The following is a 23,568-nucleotide window of genomic DNA, read 5'->3' on the forward strand; positions in this document are numbered from 1 at the left end:
ACGTTTTTCCCAGGCTTTGTGCGGGTTTCCTAAACCGTCCAGCTGCTGCCTCAGAAGGGAGTTTCTAGAAGCTCCTTCTCTGCTGCCTCCCCTCCCCCCTTTTGGGTTTTTACCCCGGCGAGGAGCTTCTCCAGCTCTACTGCGTCTGCCCTCCGAGGGGTACAGGTGCCGCTGTCCCAGCCGCCGCCGGCTGGTCCGCCCCTCCGCCGGGCGGGCCCGCGGCTTCGGTCCGGCGCGGCTGCATCGCGAACCGTCTCCTGCCCGGCCGCTACCGGCGGCCCGGGACTCCCCGCCCTCCCGCGCGACCCCGCGCCCGGGCGGGCGGCGCTTGCGGCGGGCAGGGGGCGGGAGGGGAGCGGGGGTTCGTCCGGGGGGTAGCCGCCTCCTCCGCAGCCCGCCGGCGCCTCGAAACCCGGACCTGCCTCCGCCTCTTCCTCCGGCAGCTCCATCCCGCCTCCCGCGCCTCGTCCTCCTGCCGCCCCCGCCGCCGCGCCCCCGGGTGGCTGCCTCGGCGGACCCGGGAGGGGTCCGTCCGTCGCCCGCTCGGCTCGGCCCGGCCCGGGGGGCGTGCATGCCCCTGCGGCCCGCGGCGCTCACCAGCAGCATGCTCTATTTCCAGATGGTGATCATGGCAGGGACGGTGATGCTGGCGTACTACTTCGAGTACACGGACACGTTCACCGTGAACGTGCAAGGCTTCTTCTGCCACGACAGCGCCTACCGCAAGCCCTACCCGGGCCCGGAGGACAGCAGCGCCGTGCCCCCCGTGCTCCTCTACTCTCTGGCCGCCGGGGTCCCCGTGCTCGTGGTAAGCCCGGGGGCACTCGCCCTCGCCCCGACACCGCTTTTCTTCCCCTCGCCTTCTGGGTTGAGGCCCCGCCGAGGTCCGGGCGCCTCAGCCTCTGCCTTCTAAGTTCCTTCAAGTTGCTGGCAGCCCCTTCCCCAGAGGACAGTGTTTTAGGGCGCGTCGGGGGTGGGTGCCAAGGAAGCCCCAGCTCTCCGCCGCTGCCGCCCCTGCCTCCCCGCACCCCCGCGATGGCTGCACCGTAGGGTGTCACGAAGAGGGATGAGAGGGAAGGGGGTTGTAGGAGGTGATGGGTGGGAGTCGGGGCTGGGGAGGAGGTGAGTTATCGGGTTGAATCTTGAGTTCATCTACTCTGTGGCCTTGCTCTGCTGTCCGCCGCCTCTCACCTAGAGACTGGAAGGCGAGCGGCAGCGGGGCCGGCGAGAGGGAGACGGGGATCAATTGCTGGATTGTGGAAGGGACTCCTGCTTCCAGAGTCGGGGCGCATATGTCCGGTTTACCGCCTGTTTTCTTTCTCGAAAGGCAGTGCCAATGGCACTAAGCTGACCAGGGAACAAATACCTAAAAAAGAATATAAGAACTCTTAAATGAAGAGGGTCCAGAAGCAGTGCTTGCTGAAAAGCGGGAGCTATGCTTAAATTACAAGATTTATTTAAAGGCTGTTCCACTCCCTGGGCAGCTTAAGTCCTTTTCCTCTAGAGCCTCTCAGAGAATGTCTCTTGGGTTTATGAACTGTGTGTGTGTGTGTGCGCGTGTGTGTCTACGGACACGCCTGCACACACATAAATATATATACACGCACATATACATATGTAATTATTAAGCTAATAATCATTTAATAATTTCTTATGTGAATGTGGTGCAAAGTTATCGGTAGGAGAATTCGTGTTTTTTCAGAAGACAATATATGGTTCCTTTAATATTGTCAAAGTACTGGAGGTTCCCTTCCTGTGGTAGCTTCTTCCCTTCTCTCTCAACAGATAACAAATGGAGAAAGAAAAGGTACTTTTTTTTCAGTGGTTGAGTTGCAGTAATGAATGTTAAGAACATCTCTTTTATCTAAGAGATGGTTTCTTTGATTTCAGGGGAAATGAGTCAATAATTTACAAAATAATGATAAGTTCCCACCCATCATGGAATTCCATAAACGAGCCAAGAAACTTCTTGGTAACTTTGAAGTAACTTTATCACAGGTACTGTGATAATTGAGTTCAAATCCAGCTCAAGTTACTGGTTTGAAAAGTGTTAGACCTTGCACCAGAAAATGTTTGTTTTTTTTCCATTGTAATTTGCTAAACTATGCCAGAAAGTCCAAATATGGTGTCATTTTTATTTTCCCTTTTCTATTTGAGAAGCTGTAATAGAAAAAAATTAATTGGTGATTCTCAGGCCCTTTTGCTTTCTGCAGATGTTGGGTTTCCAAGGCACATGTTTTTCAAGAGACTGAATAGCTCAGGGATTTTTCAAGATTTTTTATTTTTATTTTTTTTAAGGAAAAAGCCTGGCACTTTCAGGACACTGGTTTGGTTACAACCATAATCAGTAATGTCTGTAACTTGTCAGTTGGTGATTACCATTCTGTGTCTCATTTAAATGAGATAGCACTTTTCAGATCCAAGTATCCATCCCCGTTGACAGGTGCCATTTAGAGATGCTAACATATTTGCACAAAGAACTTGATTATTCTCCACTTAGGGGGAACTTCTAAGGGGAAAGGGAATTCATTAGTCATTATTGAGTGCCTACTTTGTGCTGGGCACTGAAAGTCAGGGCCACATATACTTCTCAGAGCAGTCCTTCCAGGAGATACAGTCGATTAACATTTGGGGCCCCCGAGGATCAGATAATAAACTCGAAGCACCTGAAAATGAAAATGGTGAGTGTGGTGTTTGATGCCTCTGCGACCTAATGCCAAGTGCCATACTGCTTGTCCTAGTTCCAGAGAACACTCTCTGAAAGAAGCTAAGTAAAGCTGCCAGGGTGAGAATCTAGAATATACTCACGAGATTTTAAAAGGAACGACCCAACTTGATTTCTATGTTTTGATTTTCAGTTCTTTAGTTACAAGAGAGAGAATTTGGGAGTCAGTGTGCAGAGAAGGAAGTGTTGGGTTTTTGAGGCTAGCTGTGCTGCTGCTGGCCTTTGTTTCTTCTTCTGCTCTTCCCACTAGTACACTCTCACAGTGTGAACGGTTGGGAACAGTAATGGCAGCCCCGCCTTTCCATTCCTCTCAAGAACACTGACTTAGCCCAGTCACTATTCATGAAAACAATGTTACTAATAATAGTGTTAGCAGTACCTGTCATTTGTTGGATTTTATTCTCTGTGCTTGCGTGCTAAGTCTCTTCAGTCGTGTATGACTCTGCGACCCTATGGATTATAGCCCGCCAGGCTCCTCTATCCATGGGATTCTCTAGGCAAGAATACTGGAGTGGACTGCCATGCCCTCCTCCAGGGCATCTTCGGGACCCAGGGATCAAACCCGCATCTGTTAATATCTTCTGCATTTGCAGGCGGGTTCTTTACCACCTGAGGACTTGACGGCTCAGACGGTAAAGCGTCTGCCTGCCAATGCAGGAGACCTGGGTTTGATCCCTGGGTCGGGAAGATCCCCTGGAGAAGGAAATGGCAACCCACTCCAGTATTCTTGCCTGGAGAATCCCATGGACAGAGGAGCCTGGTAGGCTACAGTCCATGGGGTCGCAAAGAGTCAGACTTCACTTCACTTCACTTCTTTACCACTAGCACCACCTGGGAAGCCCTTATATTCCCTATACCTATCTAATACTTGAATTACCTATGAAAGCTGTTATTATTGTCAACTAACCTTTGGGAAAACTGAGATTTAGAAAGCTTAATTAACTTGCCAAGGACCAAGCCTAAAAACATTACATCCAGAATTTTAACCCTACTATGTCAAACCTGTGCCTTTTCCGTTACAATATTCAAATTCATCTTACTCATAAATCATTCTTCTAAACAAATGCCTCAAATGGTCTCTTTCCCCATCTTCTATATTTCTTGGACTGTAGTGATAAAGATTCTATATAATATAAATATTTTAACCTTCAAACTCATTTCTAATCTTTAAAACTAATTTTGGAAAGTAGTTCTTCTCACTACCACAATCAGTGGTTTGGTTTCAAATTTGCCAGATTTATTTATCTAAAAGTGAAAAGCAATATATTCTTTACATTTTGTTACTTATATATAGTGTTGACTTGGGGTGCATGTTTGGAATCTGACAGATTCAAAGTGCATTCTGCTGTTACATTAAAAGTTGGGGATTCTACTTGCTGTGTAACCTTGGTTGCTATGTAACAACTAATTTACAGCTCCTTAATTCTTGATTTTCTAAGTCACAGGATTTTGAATATTAAATGGGATATAATATGTAAATATCATTCTTGGCTCATAGTTGATAATCCATAGGAGATCACTCTATAATTAACATTATTTTAACAAAATAGTAATTCAGTATATGCTTATTGAATTCCTGTGTTACATGCATTCTATTAGCCAGAGTGCTAAGTGCTAAGTCGCTTCAGTTGTGTCCAACTCTATGCAACCCCATAGACGGCAGCCCACCAGGCTCCCCCGTCCCTGGGATTCTCCAGGCAAGAACACTGGAGTGGGTTGCCATTTCCTTCTCCAATCCGTGAAAGTGAAAGTGAAGTCGCTCAGTTGTGTCCAACTCTTAGCGACCCCATGGACTGCAGCCCACCAACCTTCTTCGTCCGTGGGATTTTCCAGGCAAGAGTACTGGAGTGGGGTGCCATTGCCTTCTCTGATTAGCCAGAGTAGTGGTTATAAAAACGGCAATTTCGGAAGTAATCTATGGTCACTGATCCTAAAGGGTTTACACACTAAGTTGGGAAAGTAGATAACCATGCCAAGAGTCATAAATCACCATAATAGAAGTGTCATATGCACATATATGTGTATGTACACACACATACACACACACACACACACAGATATATAGCACAAGGACCCCTGGTGGTTCAAAGAGGACAAGATCATTTTTAATTGAAGAGGGGGGAGAAAGGGTTCTTGAAGCAAATGGCGACTTTTGGGATGTGATTTGAAGGAGGGCCAAAATGGAGTTTGAGTCAGGACATCGAAGAGGCAGCTGTATGAACATGAACTGCGTGCTTGGTAGAGAGAATGCAGCTTGTACTTGTGAAACAGGGAGTGGTCGGTCTTGTTTCTAAAGTGTTGTGTGGGGAACACAGGGATATATGGCTGAAGAGGAAGACTAGGGTCTCAGCACTGAGTCCTGAAATGTCAGGCTGAGTTTTTCTCAATTTGTTGGGAACTGAGTAGGGACTTGTGTGATGGGTGGTGTTTTAGGACCTTTGGGGGACCGTAGTGTAGGGTTCTTCTGTTATTAAACATCCGTGTAAGATAATTTTAGGCTCTTTATCCCCAGGTCTATTTTGTGTTGTGAAATATTATTATTTTAATTGTGTTCTCAGGAAACACCTGTAATTTGACTCATTTACAAAGATGACATGGTTTACAAACTCTTTTAAAACAGGTATTGTTCAGTTTGATCTGTATAGCATTTACAAAAGCACCACCTCCAGGATTTACAGATGTAAATTTAATAAGGGACCTGTGTTTTTCATTGATTAAAAGACCTGGTGATGACAATGGTTTCTGCTCTCTACATTTGGATACAGTGGCCACTACACTAGCCCCTATTGTTCCTTAGATCTCTGAGCAACACAGATGATCTGAAGGAGACAAAGCTAAACCATCCCTCTTCATAGAGCCAGAATGAAGGCTGGAAAAACAACACTGAGCTGGGCACGTTTGAGTGTGAGGGAATATTTCTGATTCTTTATGCCTGCATCCGCAGGAAGCTCCCTCGGCTCTGAGACTGAGGCATGGAGCTGCTGCTGCTGCTATCCCAAGGATGTTGCATTTCTAAATGTTGTGGAAGAAGATGGTGATAGAAAGATATTTCATATCCAGAGCTCTGTCTTGTTAAATACTTGAAGCTTCCCCACAGACTTCTCGTTCCTTGAATCTTGCCTTGGGTGCCCACTCTCAACTCTGCCCATCTCCACTCCTAGAATACACTATACTTCTGTGGAGTGGGCAGGAGAAAAAGCACAGATATTGGCATTAGGTCTGAATTCTTATCCTGCTTTTTCTCACTATCCATGTGAACTTGGGAAATTTTACTTATTCATAAACCAAGGATTAAACAATATTCTTCCTGAGAGGCAGTGTCTATAGAGGTTAAGATCACAATTCTGGGGTCAGATTGCAAGCCCAGCTTTACCACTTTGCAGCTATATGAACTTGAGCCTGTCTTTCTATGCCTGTTTCTTATGTAAAATGGAGATCCTATGAGTATGAAATTGGTTAACATATACAAATATCAGATTAGGGCCCAGCTGTATGTGTGTTAGCTACCATCATTCCTCCCAAGGTTTGGGGATAGGTAATCACACAGCCTATTTAAGGCGTCTAGCAAAATACCTTTGTTAGGGGCTCCAGGGCTGATAAAATATTCGAGGTGGACAAAAGCCACCTAGTTCCAGCCATCATCCACAAAATTGGGGAGGCTGAATAGCAAAAATAGTAAAATTCAATCAGACCTCTGTTCTTCCAATGCAGTCAGTGATTTCTGCCTTTGACAGCTGCTTCATTTCTTCAGCAGGCTAACACTAGCGAATATTTCCTGTGTACCAGACACTGTGTAACATAAATTTAATGTGTTCCTTTGTTTAATGCTCACCATAGTAACATAATACTTTCTTTAAACATACACACTATCATTAAGCCCACTTTTTAATGAGAAATGAAATGTTTACTGAGATTAGATGTCAGACTTGTATTAAATTTTTTCAATCCATTAATATAATTAATCTTCACAGTAAACTTATGAAGGAGACTTGGATATAAAAAGGTGAGATGATCAGTCCAGAGTCCTACAGTGACGGAATCGTCAAGGCCTGTGTATTTACTTATTTTGTAATGTACCTTTTATCGTTACATGTCAAACAGATCTTTAAGGATAATTAGTCATAGGGATTCCATACTGAAAGGGTCAAATTTTTCTCAAACCTTTTTTCTTCGGTTTCTTTTTTTTTTTTCTGATTTGATGGGAAACTTTGTGTTCCAGAATAGATGATGGTTTCAATGTGTAGTGTAGGAAATTGATTTGTTTCCTATTAAGCTTGAAATGTTGTGGAAAGGTGGGTGGCAACAGGACGGACTCAGAGATGTTTCTGTTCTGATCTGCAGCCACGTTTCTTATCTCTCTGGCGCACATGGGTGTGGTGCTGTGGGTACCTGCTTTTCTCTGGAGCCCTCTGGTTCTAGGTCTGCAAACAGCGGTGCACGGAGAGCTGAGGCATCCCCTGCTTCTAAGACGTGTTTCTTAAAATGGACCCTAGCACTGGATTTGGGGGGAGTAGTGAACACACTGAAATTGTGGTATAAAATACCATATGTATGTATGTGTGCCCACATGTGTGTGCAGGTATGTATGCATTTTTATAGTAAGAGCCTTGTGGCTTTATCAGATTGTCAGAAATGCCCAAGATTCCTAAAAGTTAAGAACTACACTTTGAGGATTTATGACTCTGTTTAAACTCCTCCTCATGTCTCTGAGGGCTTTTCTTTACTTAGATATTCTCATTCATATTCATTCATTCATATTCATTCTCCCTCTTTCCCTTCTCCCTCCCTGCATCCCTTTGATAGTCTCTTTTTTTCGTTTATCCCCTCCCCTTTGCATACTGATTAAGAGATTGTTATGGGGGTCAGGAATCTGAATCCTCTCCTCCCTCTGCCTCTTCTCCTGCCCCTCCTCCTCCTCTTCCCTTCTCCCCCACCCCCTCCATCCTCTGTCCCTCATTATCCCTGTGGCTTTTCTGCAGCAGTTACCTTATCTGAAAAAATGTTGACTTATTCCTGCCCGTCTTTCCTGTCTTGCGGAGCGAGTTTTGAGGATCAAATGGGTGTAAATGCATGTTAGAGACAATAAATCACTGCATGCGTATAAGGAAAACATACCATGAGCAGATTACATGGGTTATCTAGCTGCTTGGTCATTGGAGATGGTTATATTGCTTATAGCATGGCTTTGCCAGCTCAATACACTTACTCTGTGGAGTAGAAAAATGAATGAGATTTTTATACTTCTTTTCTTAGTTTCTTGTAGAGAGAATAGCAAAAATAAAAAGCCAACAGTATGAAATGGCCTAATTATTATAGCACATAATTCTAATACCCAATGCTGTCTATCAAAATATTTCAATAAGCTCTTATTTTCAAGATTATTATAAAGAGTCATCTCATTCATTTGTGTAATTTGAAAGAAATAATGTTTCCAGGGAGCAGTGTTGATACCATCTGTTAAGTGTGCATTGTATCATATTAATTTTTAAATTAGAACTGTGCCCAAAAGTCATTATTTATAAGTTTGGAATGATAACCATGCATCTACTGTGTGCTAGGCACAATGGTATTACTTGGCATGTATAACAGGGGAGGCATATTCACTGCCCTGCGACAGTTCAGACACTGTGCGTGAAATTGTATCTCTTATCCTCAACTTTCTTGTCTGTAAGACTGAAATGATGATACTTCCCATACCTTTTAAGAATTAAATATAAACATGCATGAAATAGTAAGTGATAGCTGCTCTTTGAACATAAATGCCAATGACATCTATTGGTAGTACATGGCAAAAGGATGTCACCCTTAATCATTTGTTGAATGGAAGTGGTAAGTCATTAACTCTTCATAATAACTCTTTTAGGTACTATGTGTGGTAACACATCTAAGGAGCTTAAGCAGTTTGCTCTACTGGGATCTGAATCAATTACTTCAAGTCCTGTTCTCTCTTGGCTACCTACGGTTGCCCACCAATTGGACTCACAGCATAAATGGTGTCATTCCTAGAAGACAGGGGAGAGTTAAAGCATCTTGATTATATATCACTGTGCACTTTACAGTAACCTTATGCTTGTAAATGTATAAGCTCATTTACAACCAGGCATGAAAAGGGGAATTTAAAATCTGTGTTCAAAGATAAAACTTCATTGGTTTCTAAGACCAGCGGAATAGCCAGTGGCCGTGCGGCACATGTTTAGTTGTGTCCAGCTCTTTGGAACCCCATGAACTGTAGCCCGCCAGGTTCCTCTGTCCATGGAATTTTCCAGGCAGAAAACTGGAGTAGGTTGCCATTTCCTACTCTAGGGGATCTTCCCGACCCAAGGGATCAAACCTGTGTCTTTCGTGTCTCCTGCTTTGGCAGGCAAATTTCTTTAGCACCGAGCTCCCTGGAATAGCCAGTAGAACTTGCTTTTCCCAGCTCAACATTCCGTGTAGATAGATGGAGGAGGCAAGTTCTGAGGTCAGAGATCTTAACCTATAGTTAGGAAGATCTTTTTAACAGCCTTTGGAAAATCATAGGAATATCATTTTGATGGGAGATATTTTATCTGAATATAGCATGTGAAATGGAGTTCTATATTCAGTAATATTTAAACTATTTCTGAGAATGCCAGTTTTCACTCAGCAGGCTGGTTACTTTTTTAGTCTTATTATGACAGATGTAGTTTGAGAATCACTGTCAGGAAAATCACTTTTTTTTTTTTTTTGGTGAAAACAAAATCTTGAGATTTTTTTCCCGATCAGGTGCATTTGAAACTTTAAAGACAGTCTTTTGGTGGACTTTTCTCACTGAGAGAACATGTGTGAACGGAAGTGTGTGTGTGTGTTTGGTATTTAATACATTGATAATTTCTTGTTATGAAGTCATTATCTCCCTTGCTTCTAGCCTTTATAGTGCTCCCCCACCCTTCTCCTAGGAAAAGAAAATTTCTGGAACATTCCTCTGTATCCTTTCAGACCAAGCACCAACTCTGTGAGCAGATGTTTTTCCTTAGATGAGACAGCTGCATTCACTTCTGTGATTCCTTCACATCTTTAGCATGTGCGTGTATGCTAAGTTGCTTCAGTCGTGTCCAACTCTTTGCAACCCTCTGTACTATAGCACACCATACTTCTCTGTCCATGGGATTTTCCAAGCAAGAATACTGACATATCTACAGTTACCAAAGTCACTTACGGCATTTCCTCTCTAAGGACATGTGTTGATACAACCAGAACTTCTGTGTTGCGGGAATTGTGTTTTGCAACACAATTTTCTCCAGGGTATTTTCCTGACCCAGGGATCAAACCCACATCTCTTAAGTCTCCTGCATTGACAGGTGGGTTCTTTACCATCTGTGCCACCTCTTTAGCACATTATGGCATTAAAAAATCTTATATTGTGCTTTTTGTTGTATTTATTTTTATTCATGTTTCCATCACTGGATTTGAGCATCTCAGAGTTTTATAATCTGACTCATCATGCCCAGCTCTTTGGTTATTTTTGGGTAGATAAATTATCCAGGGACTAACTGAAGTTTGTGATGATGAGATTATAATCAAATTCTGCTGAGCACACGCTTAATAACCATTCATTAAAATAGGCAACGTAGTCTGTACACTCTGTTCTATAAGTTTAATAAACTGGCAGGTCTCTGTCCTTTGAGGTATTTTAAGTGTATAAACCTTATATGAAAGATATATAGAAAAGAAGCATAGTCAAGATATGATTTTGTGTCCCCCAGTTGATATACTTCAAGCAGAAATACTCCTGTCCATTGAGAACAAGTCAGAGGGCTATAGGTTACAGGCCTTGCAGGAGTTTTATACCTTGTTTGTTTAAGGGTAGGAAGTATTTCCAAACTATTTTAGTCAATCTGCATAGTTTGAATTTTACCAATAAGAGTCCTTTTTTAGCATTTATCATGCTAACTAAAATTCTCTACTTTGATCAATTAAATATATATATATATATTTTTTATCAACAATGCTTCTTTAGTTGTTAATTAACATGCATGCATGCCAAGTTGCTTCAGTTCTGTCCGACTCTTTATGACCCTATGGACTATAGCCTCTGTCCATGGGATTCTCTAGGTAAGAATATTTGAATGGGTTGCCATGCCCTCCTCCAGGGGATCTCCCCAATCCAGGGATCAAACCTGTGTCTCTTATGCTTCCTGCTTTGGCAGGCAGGTTCTTTACCACTAGTGCCACCTGAGAACCCCTATTAATTAACATATGATGGCAAAAAGATTTATGGCAGTCTCTTTGGTGTGTGACCTTTCTGATAAAACTCTTGTGACTATTGGGATTTCCTTCTTCCCTCCCTCCTCTTTCCTTCTTTCCCTGAACAAACATTTGTTGAGTACTTTCCATGGGTAGCTTACCTTGAAAACAAGGCTTATAGAGATTGCTTGACTTGCTCCAAATTCCAAAAACAGGATTAAAGCTAATTTCCCCCATCTCTAAGTCTCTCAGAACAATCTCAGGAAATAAAAGGCTCGTGAAATCATGGGGCGCTTAAAGACAAATGTAGTCCTGACATATCTACAGTTACCAAACTCACTTACGGCATTTCCTCTCTAAGGACATGTGTTGATACAACCAGAACTTCTGTGTTGCGGGAATTGTGTTTTGCATTTCGAGCATAATGATCCCTTTTTTAAGGGTTCTCTCAGCAGTGCCGGCAAAAACTGTACTTTCCTATCGAGGTTTTTAATCGAGATTTCAGATTTAGCTTTTTCTCACACTGGGTTGCACGGAAGTGCTCTTGACACTGAGAAATATCCTGTATTTCCAGAGATCTCATCAAAGCAGAATGCCATGTTCTCCCAAACATCAAAATTGAGCAGTCTTGGATAAAGGCAGTGCACCTGGGGCCTCATCTTGTAATTTAAAATGAGCTCCTGACATTTCCAGTTGAAAAACAAACCACTATCTTCGGGTTGGTGGCAATGACCTCTTCCTTCACACGTGCCTTTCCAGCGTGGGCTTTGCTGAGTTACTCAAATGAATGAAGAGACTTAGTCAAAACTACGTGACAACCCTTTTGGTCTCTCACAAAGAGACCTTTGTTTCTTCTTCTCACTGGCTCCATCACATGGTTCCTTGGGGTCCCCTTTTCCTTTTTCCCGGGGCTCAGTCTAGAATACAGATAGAGGAATCCAGTAGACACTTTATTCAAGCCACACTGACAGGCTTTTTCTGCCACTCCATTTTTGGAAAAGATTTGTGAACCCATTGTGAGAGAGATTATGCTTCTTTGTAGCTGGAACTTTTTCATCATGAAAGAGGCCTTAGAGATCATTTAGTTTCATCTCCTAATTTCCAAATGAATGGCCAGAGAGATTAAATGACTTGCCCAAGGCCACGCAGCTAGTGAGAAACTACACCGATGGCAGAACATGTACAGGCACTTGGTGTGCATCAGTCTTTGTAAGTACTTTACACATATTAACTAATTTAATCCTCACAGTATTAGGGATAGGCACTATTGTTATCCCAGTTTACAGATGAGGACACGGATGCTCAGGAAGATTAATCAACTAGCTCATGACCCCACAGCAAGGAAGTGACGTACCTGCATATGCGTTTTTAACACAGAGATGGTTCTCCTCCTCAGGACCAAATTTTTTGTCATCTCTGGGAGGAGTTATGACTGCCTACCACAAATCGTTCCACGTAGCAGTATTATTAATAGTTAGAGATGAAGAGTATATGATTATTGTGATAGCTTATTTTTTATGAATTTATACTATTGATTGAATATTGTATTTATAGTTAACACTTAATCTGTGATAGTGAAGAGGTAGTAGCAGGTTAGGAAAAAAGCATTTAACTTAACCAAAATCATTTGGTTCTATGATGCTTTCCTTTATTTTGCTGACATCAAATCTTTTCAGACAAAAAGTAAAACTACATTTGAAATTTGCAAATGGATATAACAAAAAACTACCCATTTTTGATACACAGATCTTAAATTCTTATAATATGATTTTAACATGGCACAATATAGTTGTCATGCTATATAATTGAACAACTGCACCCACAGCATAGTTACTACGTTTAGCATACTAGTTTGGCATAAGTTTGGCAACTAGTTAGAGTCATGGAAGAACTATTCAGTGATGTATTTCAGGGAAAAATATAGACATTTATATATTTATATATTTTTAATCCTTTTTTTTTTTTTTTTGGAGGTACTTAGAAATACTCTTGAATCTTGGTCCAGTCCTGTGGTGCTGTTTCCTGTGAAACAGCAGTGACCTAAGAAAGTGCAGTTCTCTGCTCTGTGTGCTTTATGTAATTCTCCCTGCTCTTGGTTTCCATCTATTTAAATAATCTCTGTTCTTTAATTGGGCAGCCCCAATCCCATCTTTTTCCTAACACTTCTCTTGATGCATCTAATCAATGGTAATCTTTCCTATAAACTCCTTTTTAAATAACTCTTTCCCCTTATGTACTTACATAAAATAGGAGTCATTGCAGGTGTGGACTGGGGAGGTGGAGAGAAAGCAAAACAAAAGGAACAGTAGTCATAATATACTATTTTATGGAACTAGTGAATACAGAGAATTGTGAATAAATTGTGTATATGTAGGGTTCATGGATCTGAAATTAAAACAGATAAATAAAAGGAGCAGTGACTCACTGATCTGACTGGCAAGTGACCCCAGTTGTCTTCCTTGCTCTGCTAGTTGCTACTTTTGAGACCTTGAGAAAGCCACATAGCTTTTTGGCCATTGTAACATCGGATAACTGGTTTTAACTCCACTCAGGGCAGAAAACAGACTCATGGCTCCCAGAGAAGCCCTTTCTGTGCATGAAACAATTCTGACTGTTTGGACACTCTATTTTAACAGTGAAAGCCTGTCTCCTTGTCTTCTGCTTGGTGGTCTCTCACCTTTTGAAGCCATATGGACCAACCTAGATGGTTTCCCAGTGAAAGTGTTGGTTGATCAATCGTGTCCAACTCTTTGCAACCCCATGGACTGTAGCCCACCAGGCTCCTCTGTTCATGGAACCCAGGCAAGATTGCTGGAAGGGGTTGCCATTTCCTTCTCCAGGGGATCTTCCTGGCCTAGGGATTGAACCTGGTTCTCCTGCATTGAAGGCAGATTCTTTACAGTCTGAGCCACCAGGGAAGTCCAATGTATGAAGTTATCTTTCAGTTCTCTGACTCTTCTTGAGATTTATGGTCTTCAGCTTGACATAGCATGAATTTGAGTCCATTTTACCATTCTGGCCACTCACATCTGACTTTTCTCAGATGTCCTGTGTTTTTAAAGCATGGCGCCAGTACCAAATAGTATATTTCAGATGCACTTTCACTCCTGGCCAATAGAGCAGAAATTTTTCATACTCTTTTTTTTCTTAATGCTTTCGCCTTGGGATCAGTATAAAGTCATCTTATGGACAGCTATGTTATCTATAAAGGAAATGGGTTAAATTTTTCACCAAGTAGGCAAAAATACTGTATGACAATGTACACTCTTCTTCCATGACTATGGCAAACATTGCTAAGAGACTGTGGCACTTTCTCTCTGAGTCTGATCTAGGAGTTCAATCTTTAAGACAAAACTCCACGCAACTTATGATCAGATTTGCCCTCTTGGAATCAAATGACTAATAAAATCTTTCCAACTGTAGATAGCCTATACAATGTAGTATACTACATGACTATGCATTATGGTTCAGTTCAATTCAGTTGCTCAGTCGTGTCTGACTCTTTGTGACCCATGAATTGCAGCATGCCAGGTCTCCCTGTCCATCACCAACTCCCGGAGTCCACCCAAACCCATGTCCATTGAGTCTGTGATTCCATCCAACCATTTCATCCTCTGTCGTCCCCTTCCCCTTCACTCAATCTTTCCCAGCATCAGGGTCTTTTCAAATGAGTCAGCTCTTTGCATCAGGTGGCCAAAGTATTGGAGTTCCAGCTTCAACATCAGTCCTTTCAATGAACACCCAGGACTGATCTCCTTGAGGATGGACTGGTTGTATCTCCTTGCAGTCCAAGTGACTCTCAAGAGTCTTCTCCAACACCACATTCAAAAGCATCAATTCTTTGGAGCTGAGCTTTTATAGTTCAACTCTCACATCTGTACATGACCACTGGAAAAACCATAGCCTTGACTAGATGGACCTTTGTTGGCAAAGTAATGTCTCTGCTTTTTATGGTTAATTGCATGCAAATATTATGGCCATCAAAAGATTGTAAATTCTTATAGAAGAGCAAATATGTCTTGTATATCTTTGACTCTTGTTCACCACATAACGCCCAATATAATGCCTTTCAAATAGTAGATATAAGTAATGATTTGTGTGTTTTAAGAGAAGAGAATTAAAGAAGTATAAATTATTTGGGGTACCTATTCATAGAGGCTTCCCTGGTGGCTCAGAGGTTAAAGTGTCTGCCTGCAATGTGGGAGATCCAGATTTGATCCCTGTGTCGGGAAGATTCCCTGGAGAAGGAACTGGCAACCCACTCCAGTACTCTTGCCTGGAGAATGCCATGGAGGGAGGAGCGTGGTAGGCTACAGTCCATAGGGTCGCAAAGAGTTGGACATGACTGAGCAACTTCACTATACACTATTCATAGATACTTAAACCATAAAGTCCAAATTATTTTTCTAAAACCCATTTTTAAGATTTAACTTTGCCAGTCATCTCTAATTTCAAATCTTTTCCCATGTACACTCAGTTTTTTCATGTATGCAAAGAGGTTGCCCTAGTGGTAAAGAATCCACTTGCCAGTGCAGGAGACCTAAGAAACACGAGTTCAATCACTGGGTCGGGAATATGCCCTGAAGGAGGAAATGGCACTCCACTCCAGTATTCTTGCCTGGAAAATTCCATGGACAGAGGAGCTTGGTGGGCTGTGTAGTCCATGGGGCCACAAAGAGTTGGACGTGACTGAGTGACCAAGAACACACACATATAGAATGTAGTTCCAAATAAGTCTTATTTACTTCGTGTGGAGAATATTTCAAACATCTATCATTTGTTGTAAACATTTTTAACATCATCAGATTTTGCCTCTGTATTCACTATGTCTTTCCCCCCCATGTCCTTAATTGTCCAAGGCACAATTAAATTTTTATTACTTTGAATCGTCTCTACTTAAGCGTTTATGTGGGCTTCCCTGGTGGCTCAGATGGTAAAGAATCTACCTGCATTGCAGGAGACACTGGTTCAAAATGTCATATTTTCTCTATTTTCGGTACTTTATGTTTTTCAAAACAAATTGGTCGGAATCTTCCCGACCCAGGGAGAAGAGAATGGGTACCCACTCTGTTCTTGCCTGGAGAATTCTGTGGACAGAGGACGTGGGGGGCTACAGTCCGTGGGTCTCAAAAAGTCGGACATGACTAACACCACACATATAAGCATTTACGTAGCATATGCTCTTTCTTCATCAAATGTGGTGTTGTCTCTATTTGCAGTACTTTATCTTTCTCAAAACAAATTGGTTGATTTAAAGAGCATATCATCTTCCATTCTATTTGGTAAATTAAAGCACCAATACATTTCACATGTGAAGTTTGCATGTTTGGTAAATTAGAAAACTTTTTTGATGTTCTCAAGTAGGATTCAGATCATCGCTAGCAGGGTTTCTAAATGAGATGAGTCAAGATTTTATTGTCACTCAGGGTGTCTGAATCATACTCTGTACATTTTCATTAGTAATTATAGATTAAGAGTTGAAACATTTGACTCAATACATGGAACTATTTTTGAGAGGAGTTTCTTTCCTCGGAGAGTGATAAAAATTGGTGGTGCTTTAGAGAATGACATTAATGAGTAAAGGAAGATTCAGTGCTCTGGTGCAGGCAGAATCACTTACAACTTCAATTAATTTCAGAAGGAACCAGGAAAATGAAATTCGGATTTTACTGCTTATGGATACTTTTCATTGAAATTCAGGATTTCCCAATTAGGGTGAAATATCAAACAAGTGCAAATTAGTTCCTCTCCAAAGAATCCAGTGGTTACAAAGGAAATAGCCTACTCCCAATCACATTAAAGCACAATGATCTGGTATTTAGTAATTCAGTCCTCATTTATTCTTTAGGAAACATTTACCAGACTTCCCTGGACAAGGCTTTGTGGTGTCAAGGGCTCTACATATTCAAAGATGGAAGGAAGAATCTCCATTCTCAAGGAACTCAAGTTCCATGTAGGTGAAGAGTTGAAATATCCTAATCCTGATAACTGACAGTGATCTGGGATGAGGGAAAGGGAAGAAGGCATGAAAGATGTGAGGCAAGGGTGTTCCAAGCAAAGAACAAAGTCTTTTAGACTCAAGAAACCTTCTTGTTTGAAGAAACTCTAAGAGTATCTGGAATAGAAAGGTAATTAGGTTCAGAACATAAGGATATTTAGTAAAAAGTACATTATAGTAATACTCAAGGGTTTGAAGTAAAAATTCCCTCATCAGCTTGGAGAGATAAACCTGTGATATACTGTCTAATCTCTAGGCTCACTTGATCTATCTGCAAAATGTGACATCTAAATCTGCCTGTCTTGCAAAGTAACTTTATTTCTGTAACTGATTTTAACTAAAAAGTTAACCTTTCAGACACATATGTTACATAACATTAAATCATTATTTGCAACATGGACAATGCTAAATTTGTACAATTGTAAAAGCTTATGTTAGTATGCACAATTAAAATTAAAATTGGCTAGGATATTTTTGTTACTATTGCTGTGTTTTGCTTGTATAATGAGGTCATTTTGACTTGCATTTTATAAACTACTTGACAGGTGTACTCACCTGTGTAGTAAATGTCTTTAGTCTTCTCATTTTAAATTGGATAGTGAAGTGGAAAATATGTATCTGCATGTTGCTCTAGAAACGTGAGGACATGCTCCTGCAGTTCTTTTAAAAAGCACAGGTTGAAATTTATGTGTAATCGAACTGTACTATTCTTGGTAGGTGAAGCTCAGATTTTCCAGTTTATGGCATTAAGGATTAAATGTGCTTGCTTTTCTTGCAAGATGCTCTATCCTTCTAAATTTAGTCATCTAATTAAGATTTCCATTCATGGGAAATGACTTTAAAGAGCACATAAGACATGCTTTTACACAAACAAGCTTTGATTGGATTAATTGGATTTGCATAAATTTTATGATTTGAGTGTGTTAGTGTCTTGGCTTCATCCACCTGGAAGGGAGAACTTAAAGGGATTTGTAAAGAGGAAACACATTAAAGGTTGCAAAGGAAGCATGTAAAAGCAGTCAGATTAATGGCATGTCAAGAACACTGCAGCCAAAGCTTTGGCAATATACAAGTTGGCCAAGTCTGGAAAAGCTGGGCATAAGTAAAAAGAAGTGGGAGGTTCAGAAAGACCACAGGATTTTAATGTTTGTTTGTTTGTTTGTTTTTCCCAAAAGAAAAGGGGTCTAGAGCATCCCTGATGCCCAATATGGGTTTGGTAACAGAGGATGGGGGAGTTGGTGGTACATTTAGGACTGCTATGACTAAAGCAAGGATGGCAGCTTGGATTGTAGGCAGGCAGGCTTCTTGCAGGCAGTTCTAATAGAGGGTCACTTATTCATCAGGGACCTGTCCTGATCGAGGTTTACCAAAAGGATGGCAGCCTGGAACTGGGGCACTGAGAAGTAGGGCAGGGCAAGGCAGGGCAGTACTGGGAAGCAAAGAGGTAGTGATATGGAGGAAGGCATCCTGAGTAAGAAAAGGCAGGCTGGTCTGAATAGGCACATCCAGAAGAGTCAAGGGGACAGAACAGGGTGCTGAGATGAGGCCCCAAACACACAGTCTGGGCTATGGGGCTTGGCGGCCCAAATTAGGATCATCAGCAGTGGAGAACAGGAATCCTTCCCAGTAGGCAGTGATCAGAGGCTCAGAAGTTGATTCTGAGCCAAGTTTAAACAACAGATGTGAGGCAACAGAATTCCGAAAGCCTTGGTATGGAACCAGACTTCAGACCTTACAGCTGCTCCTGCAGAAGTGATCTGCAGAACATTGGTTCTGGCATTCATGTGTTAAATAGTAATGATGGGACATCAACAGTAGCAACCTCATGACCTCTTTTCCTGTATAATCATTTAGAGATGATAAAACCCAGGCTCAGAAAAATTAAATTTTCTCACAGTCTTACAGTAAAACAATGGCAGAGTTTAGATTAGACCTGTCCCTGGTGTTTTAAACCTTTGATCTTTAACGTGCTTCGTAGAGAGTAAAGAAAAGGGCAGCTGGTGTGAAGATAAATGAGCAGGGCTTTCCTGGCCTCAGGAAGCTCATGGTCCAGTCAAGGATCCAGGCTTATGCAGAAATAACCTTAATGTTTTAAAAATCTCAGCTTGGTACTAGAAGAGCGCCTGGGACTCGGCCACTGTTTGATGTCTGAATGAATATTGAGGGAACTTCTGTGGTTGACCAGTGAAGAAAATGATCAATTTGAACTCAGCCTACAAAGAAGGTGCTTCCCTGATGGCTCAGAGAGTAAAGAATCTGTCTGCAATGTGGGTGACCTCGGTTTGATCCCTGGGTTCCAAAGATCCCCTGGAGAAGGGAATGGCTACCCACTCCAGTATTCTTGCCTGTAGAATTCTATGGACAGAGGAGCCTGGCAGGCTCCAGTCCATGGGGTCTCAAAGAGTCAGAGGCGACTGAGCAACTAACACACACTCCGTCAAGAAGGCTTCTCTGGGAACATGGCAGTTTAGTTACTCAATGCAGGATGTTTCCGTGAAGGACAAGCATGTTTGGATTTGGATGGAAGGGAAAAAGAACTAATATTTACTAAGGTAGATTTAGATCAGATACATCTGAGCTTGGATCCTGGATCTGCTACTAATTAGTGTACTCTGAGACCTGACCTCATTGACTCTTGGTCTTCTTATAGCACATGCTCATTGTAGAGGAGCTAGTGCTTTGAAACATGGTAATTTTGGGAGGAGGGTGTGTGATTCAGTTTTCACAAAGGTTCTTTCTTTTTGTATTGTCACCCTTTTGCAAAAGAAGAAACTGAGACTTAAAAAATGTTAAGTTACTTGCATGCAGTTAAGCAATTTGAAACCAGAAGATCTCCCAGCCTCCAAAATCCATTCTTTTCCTGCCACCTCCAGTGACATGCAAGGGATGTACGGAGGGGCTCCAGGGGGAACTTTGAAAAGAGGGAGTATGCTTCTTTCATTTACTCCAATTGACTGCCTTAGGGAGTTTATAGAAGGAGAAAGTAAGAAACAATAGGAAGGAGCAGTAATTCATGTGTAATTGAAACAAGTCCAAATGCAACAATAAACCCATCACAAGTGGAGGAAAAAGGTTTAGAGAATGTGGTAAAAATTCCATATGAACATCAAATGCTGATTGAAAACATGGCGCTTATAAACTAAGGGGTGTGTGTATGTGTGTGAAAGTCACTCAGTCGGGTCCAACTCTTTGAGACCCCATGGCCTATACAGTCTGTGGAATTCTCTAGGCCAGAATACTGGAGTGAGTAGCCTTTCCCTTCTCCAGGGGATCTTCCCAACCCAGGGATCAAACCCAGGTCTCCCGCATTGCAGGCGGATTCTTTACTAGCTGAACCAGCAGGGAAGCCCACAAGTAAGATGAGGTGGGTTTAAAGATGTAAACATATTCAGTGAGTGAATCAAGACTATACTGAGTTGATCTAAACAACCAGAAGAATAGATATATTTTGAATTAAGGATTCAAATTTAAGAATTTATGGGTATTTTGAATTAGGAGAAAAGAGCTGAACTGTAAGAACAAGAAATAAAAAAAGGGAGGTAGTGTTAGTTTCTTCCCAGAGTATTATCTGGGATCCATGTGTATTTAATTATCTTTTCATATCTCCTTTTGTCAATTCTGCTGTTCCCAAGTTATTCTCAGTTGTTGCAGGATCCCAGATAAGTAGGTATGATAAAAATATAAATGTGAGGACTTGTGGATTCTCATAGTACCATAAAAAGGAAGCTGTCTTGCTGCTAAAATAGTTTTTATCATATTAATATATTAGCAAAGGCGTAAATTCGGAGCTGCACGGGTTATGTGAGTGTGTGGGATGGATGGGTGATGAAACATTGACACCAGGGCATGGTATGTGGTGTCAGATCCACAAATGTTCCAGTCAGGTCCTACCATTGTCATAGAGAATATCATTCATTCAGATGGCAGGTATTCAGTGTGTGATTCAGCCAAGCCAAGTTTCTTTTCATTCTTCCTGTCTCCCTCTCTTCTTCCTTTCTTCTCTTTCTTCCTTCCTTTCTTCAGCAGACATTCGTATTAATATTTTTCTTTATACCAGGAACTGGGCAAAGATCTGATAATACAAAGATAAATAAAAGAGTCAGGAATTATAGCTGAGATTCAACCATTGTAGACATTCAGTTCAGTTCAGTCACTCAATCATGTCCAAGTCTTTGCGACCCCATGGACTGAAGCACAGTAGGCTTCCCTGTCATAGCCATCTCCTGGAGCTTGCTCAAACTCATGTCCATTGAGTCAGTGATGCCATCCAACCATCTCATCTTCTGTTGTCCCCTTCTTCTCCTGCCTTCAATCTTTCCCAGCATCAGGATCTTTTCCAATGAGTCAGTTCTTTGCATCAGGTGGCCAAAGTATTGGAGTTTCAGCTTCAACATCAGTCCTTCCAATGAATATTCAGGACTGATTTCCTTTAGGATTGACTGGTTTGATGTCCTTGCAGTCCAAGGGACTCTCAAGAGTTTTCTTCAACACCACAGTTCAAAAGCATCAATTCTTTGGCCCTCAGCTTTGTTTATAGTCCAACTCTTACATCCTTACATGACCACTGGAAAAACCATAGTTTTGACTACATGGATTGTTGGCGAAGTAATGTCTCTGCTTTTTAATATGCTGTCTAGGATGGTCATAGCTTTTCTTCCAAGGAGCAAGCGTCTTTTAATTTCATGATTGCAGTCACCATCTGCAGTGATTTTGGAGCCCAAGAAAATAGTCTGTCACTGTTTCCATTGTTTCCCCATCTATTTGCCTTGAAGTGATGGGACCAGATGCCATGGTCTTAGTTTTTTGAATGTTTAGTTTTAAACCAGCTTTTTCACTCCCTTCTTTCACTTTCATCAAGAGGCTCTTTATTTCTTCTTTGCTTTCTGCCATAAGGGTGGTATCATGTGTGTATCTGAGGTTATTGATATTTCTCCCTGAAATCTTGATTCCAGCTTGTGCTTCATCCAGCCTGGCACTTTGCATGATTTGCTCTGCATATAAGTTAAAAATGCTAGTTGTAAACATTAGAGGAATTAAAACTCATTCCTGCTTTTCTTCTTTGGTTTTTGACTGACAAAACCTTGCAACTGTCAAAAAATCTTATAACTTTCATCAAAAGTTGCATTCATTAATGATTTATAGCATAACTATAACACCAGAGGTAGTTCTTCACGAGCATTTTAAAACAGTTACATTCATACTATTCCACCATCTCCTTTTCATCTTTGTTATCTTTAATTACTGGTTTATTTACGAGGTACTTTCCAAAAGCTTGGTCTACTGTAGTAGAAGTATATACTATATAAGATGGCAGTGTTCTGTAAGAGCCTTTTCTATGATTTTTTGCCTTTGCCAATATATTAACATACTAAAAACTCTTTATTCATATCACATATCCAGCAGCAAGTTACCCAGCAGCAGTATTCTTAGGCCAGTTCTTGACCAGAGAATAAACCATCCCTCCCTAGCAAATATCCACAAATATCAGCCACTTATAGGGAAACTGAGTGGATTAAAAACATACCAGGAAAAAGGTATACTTAAATAATGCAAAGACGAGAGACTTTTTAAGGGGAGAAGCTGTTTCACTTCAAAGTGTTTATTGAGTTTGCTGCATTTAAGTAGATGGCGTCTATAAAAAGGTTACTTGATTTGCAAAAATTAATAGTAAAGAAAAAAGTTAGAAGTTCTAGATACATTAGCATATGTCTATAGAAACAATAATAATATTGCTTTCAGAAAGGAAAGTAGGAAAAAAGGTACAGGTTTTATCAGTTGATTCCTTTCTGATCTGTTTGTTTTACTTAGACCTTGTAGGAATAATGAATGGTGAATTGATTGTTGCAGGATGTGTGATTGACACATCAGAGCAGGATCTAATTCAGGAGCATGACAAATGTCAGAACAGCTGATTAAAATACCCATCCAACACACTGGAGTTTCCTGTGTATTTATTTAATCCATCCACAAATGTATGCTCAGTTGTTTGGTAGAGTGTTTATTATAGAGCATTTTATCTTTTAAAGACCAAAAGACAAAGAAACATAGTGAAAAGTTTTCTAAAAGCTCTTCTCTTATTTAATTTTGTATTTCTACCTTAGAGAATCAATCAGATGTGCACAGTAAGTAAATGCCTAAAAATCTATATCTGTGATACCTTGGCGGATCTTGCTTCTGCTCGGGCTCCTCTGAAAACCAAGAATCTCCTGAGCCATCTGCAATTATGATGGACCAGGGAGTATAAAAATAGAATCTAGTCCCATGATATCTAGTAGAAATATGCGTGTGGGTGTGCTCAGTCGTGTCTGACTCTGTTACTCCATGGACTGTAGCCTGCCAGGCTCCTCTGTCCATAGAATTCTCCAGGCAAGAATCCTGGAGTGGGTAGCCATTCCCTTCTCCAGGGAATCTTTTCAACTCAGGATAGAACCCAGGTCTCCTGCATTGCAGGTGGCTTCTTTGTCATCTGAGCCACCAGGGAAGCCCACGTATAGCGCATCTCAATTTGGACCAGCCACTTTATGAGAGCTCAATAGCCAAGTAAGTGCCCAAGGCTAATGGCAACATACTGAACAGGGCAGACGTGGACATGTTTTTCTTGTTATCTTAGAGAAGCTGAGTGGTTTCCTCATCTATTTTT

The 23,568-nt window shown here is 41.4% G+C and overlaps 1 protein-coding gene across 2 annotated transcripts in view; it reads left to right on the plus strand.

Annotated features, from left to right (window-relative positions):
- Positions 1-571: 571 nt before the first annotated feature.
- The window catches only part of LOC104981741 (lipid phosphate phosphatase-related protein type 5), a 136,681-nt gene continuing 113,684 nt past the window's right edge, over positions 572-23,568 (plus strand). For both annotated transcript variants that reach the window (XM_010831004.1, XM_010831005.1), the window contains exon 1: positions 572-808. In XM_010831004.1, the coding sequence (XP_010829306.1) occupies positions 572-808 (237 nt within the window). The remainder of the gene's footprint in view (positions 809-23,568) is intronic.

Source organism: Bison bison, unplaced genomic scaffold (genome assembly GCF_000754665.1).
Source record: "Bison bison bison isolate TAMUID 2011002044 unplaced genomic scaffold, Bison_UMD1.0 scf7180017864519, whole genome shotgun sequence".
In the NCBI taxonomy this organism is placed as follows: domain Eukaryota; kingdom Metazoa; phylum Chordata; class Mammalia; order Artiodactyla; family Bovidae; genus Bison; species Bison bison.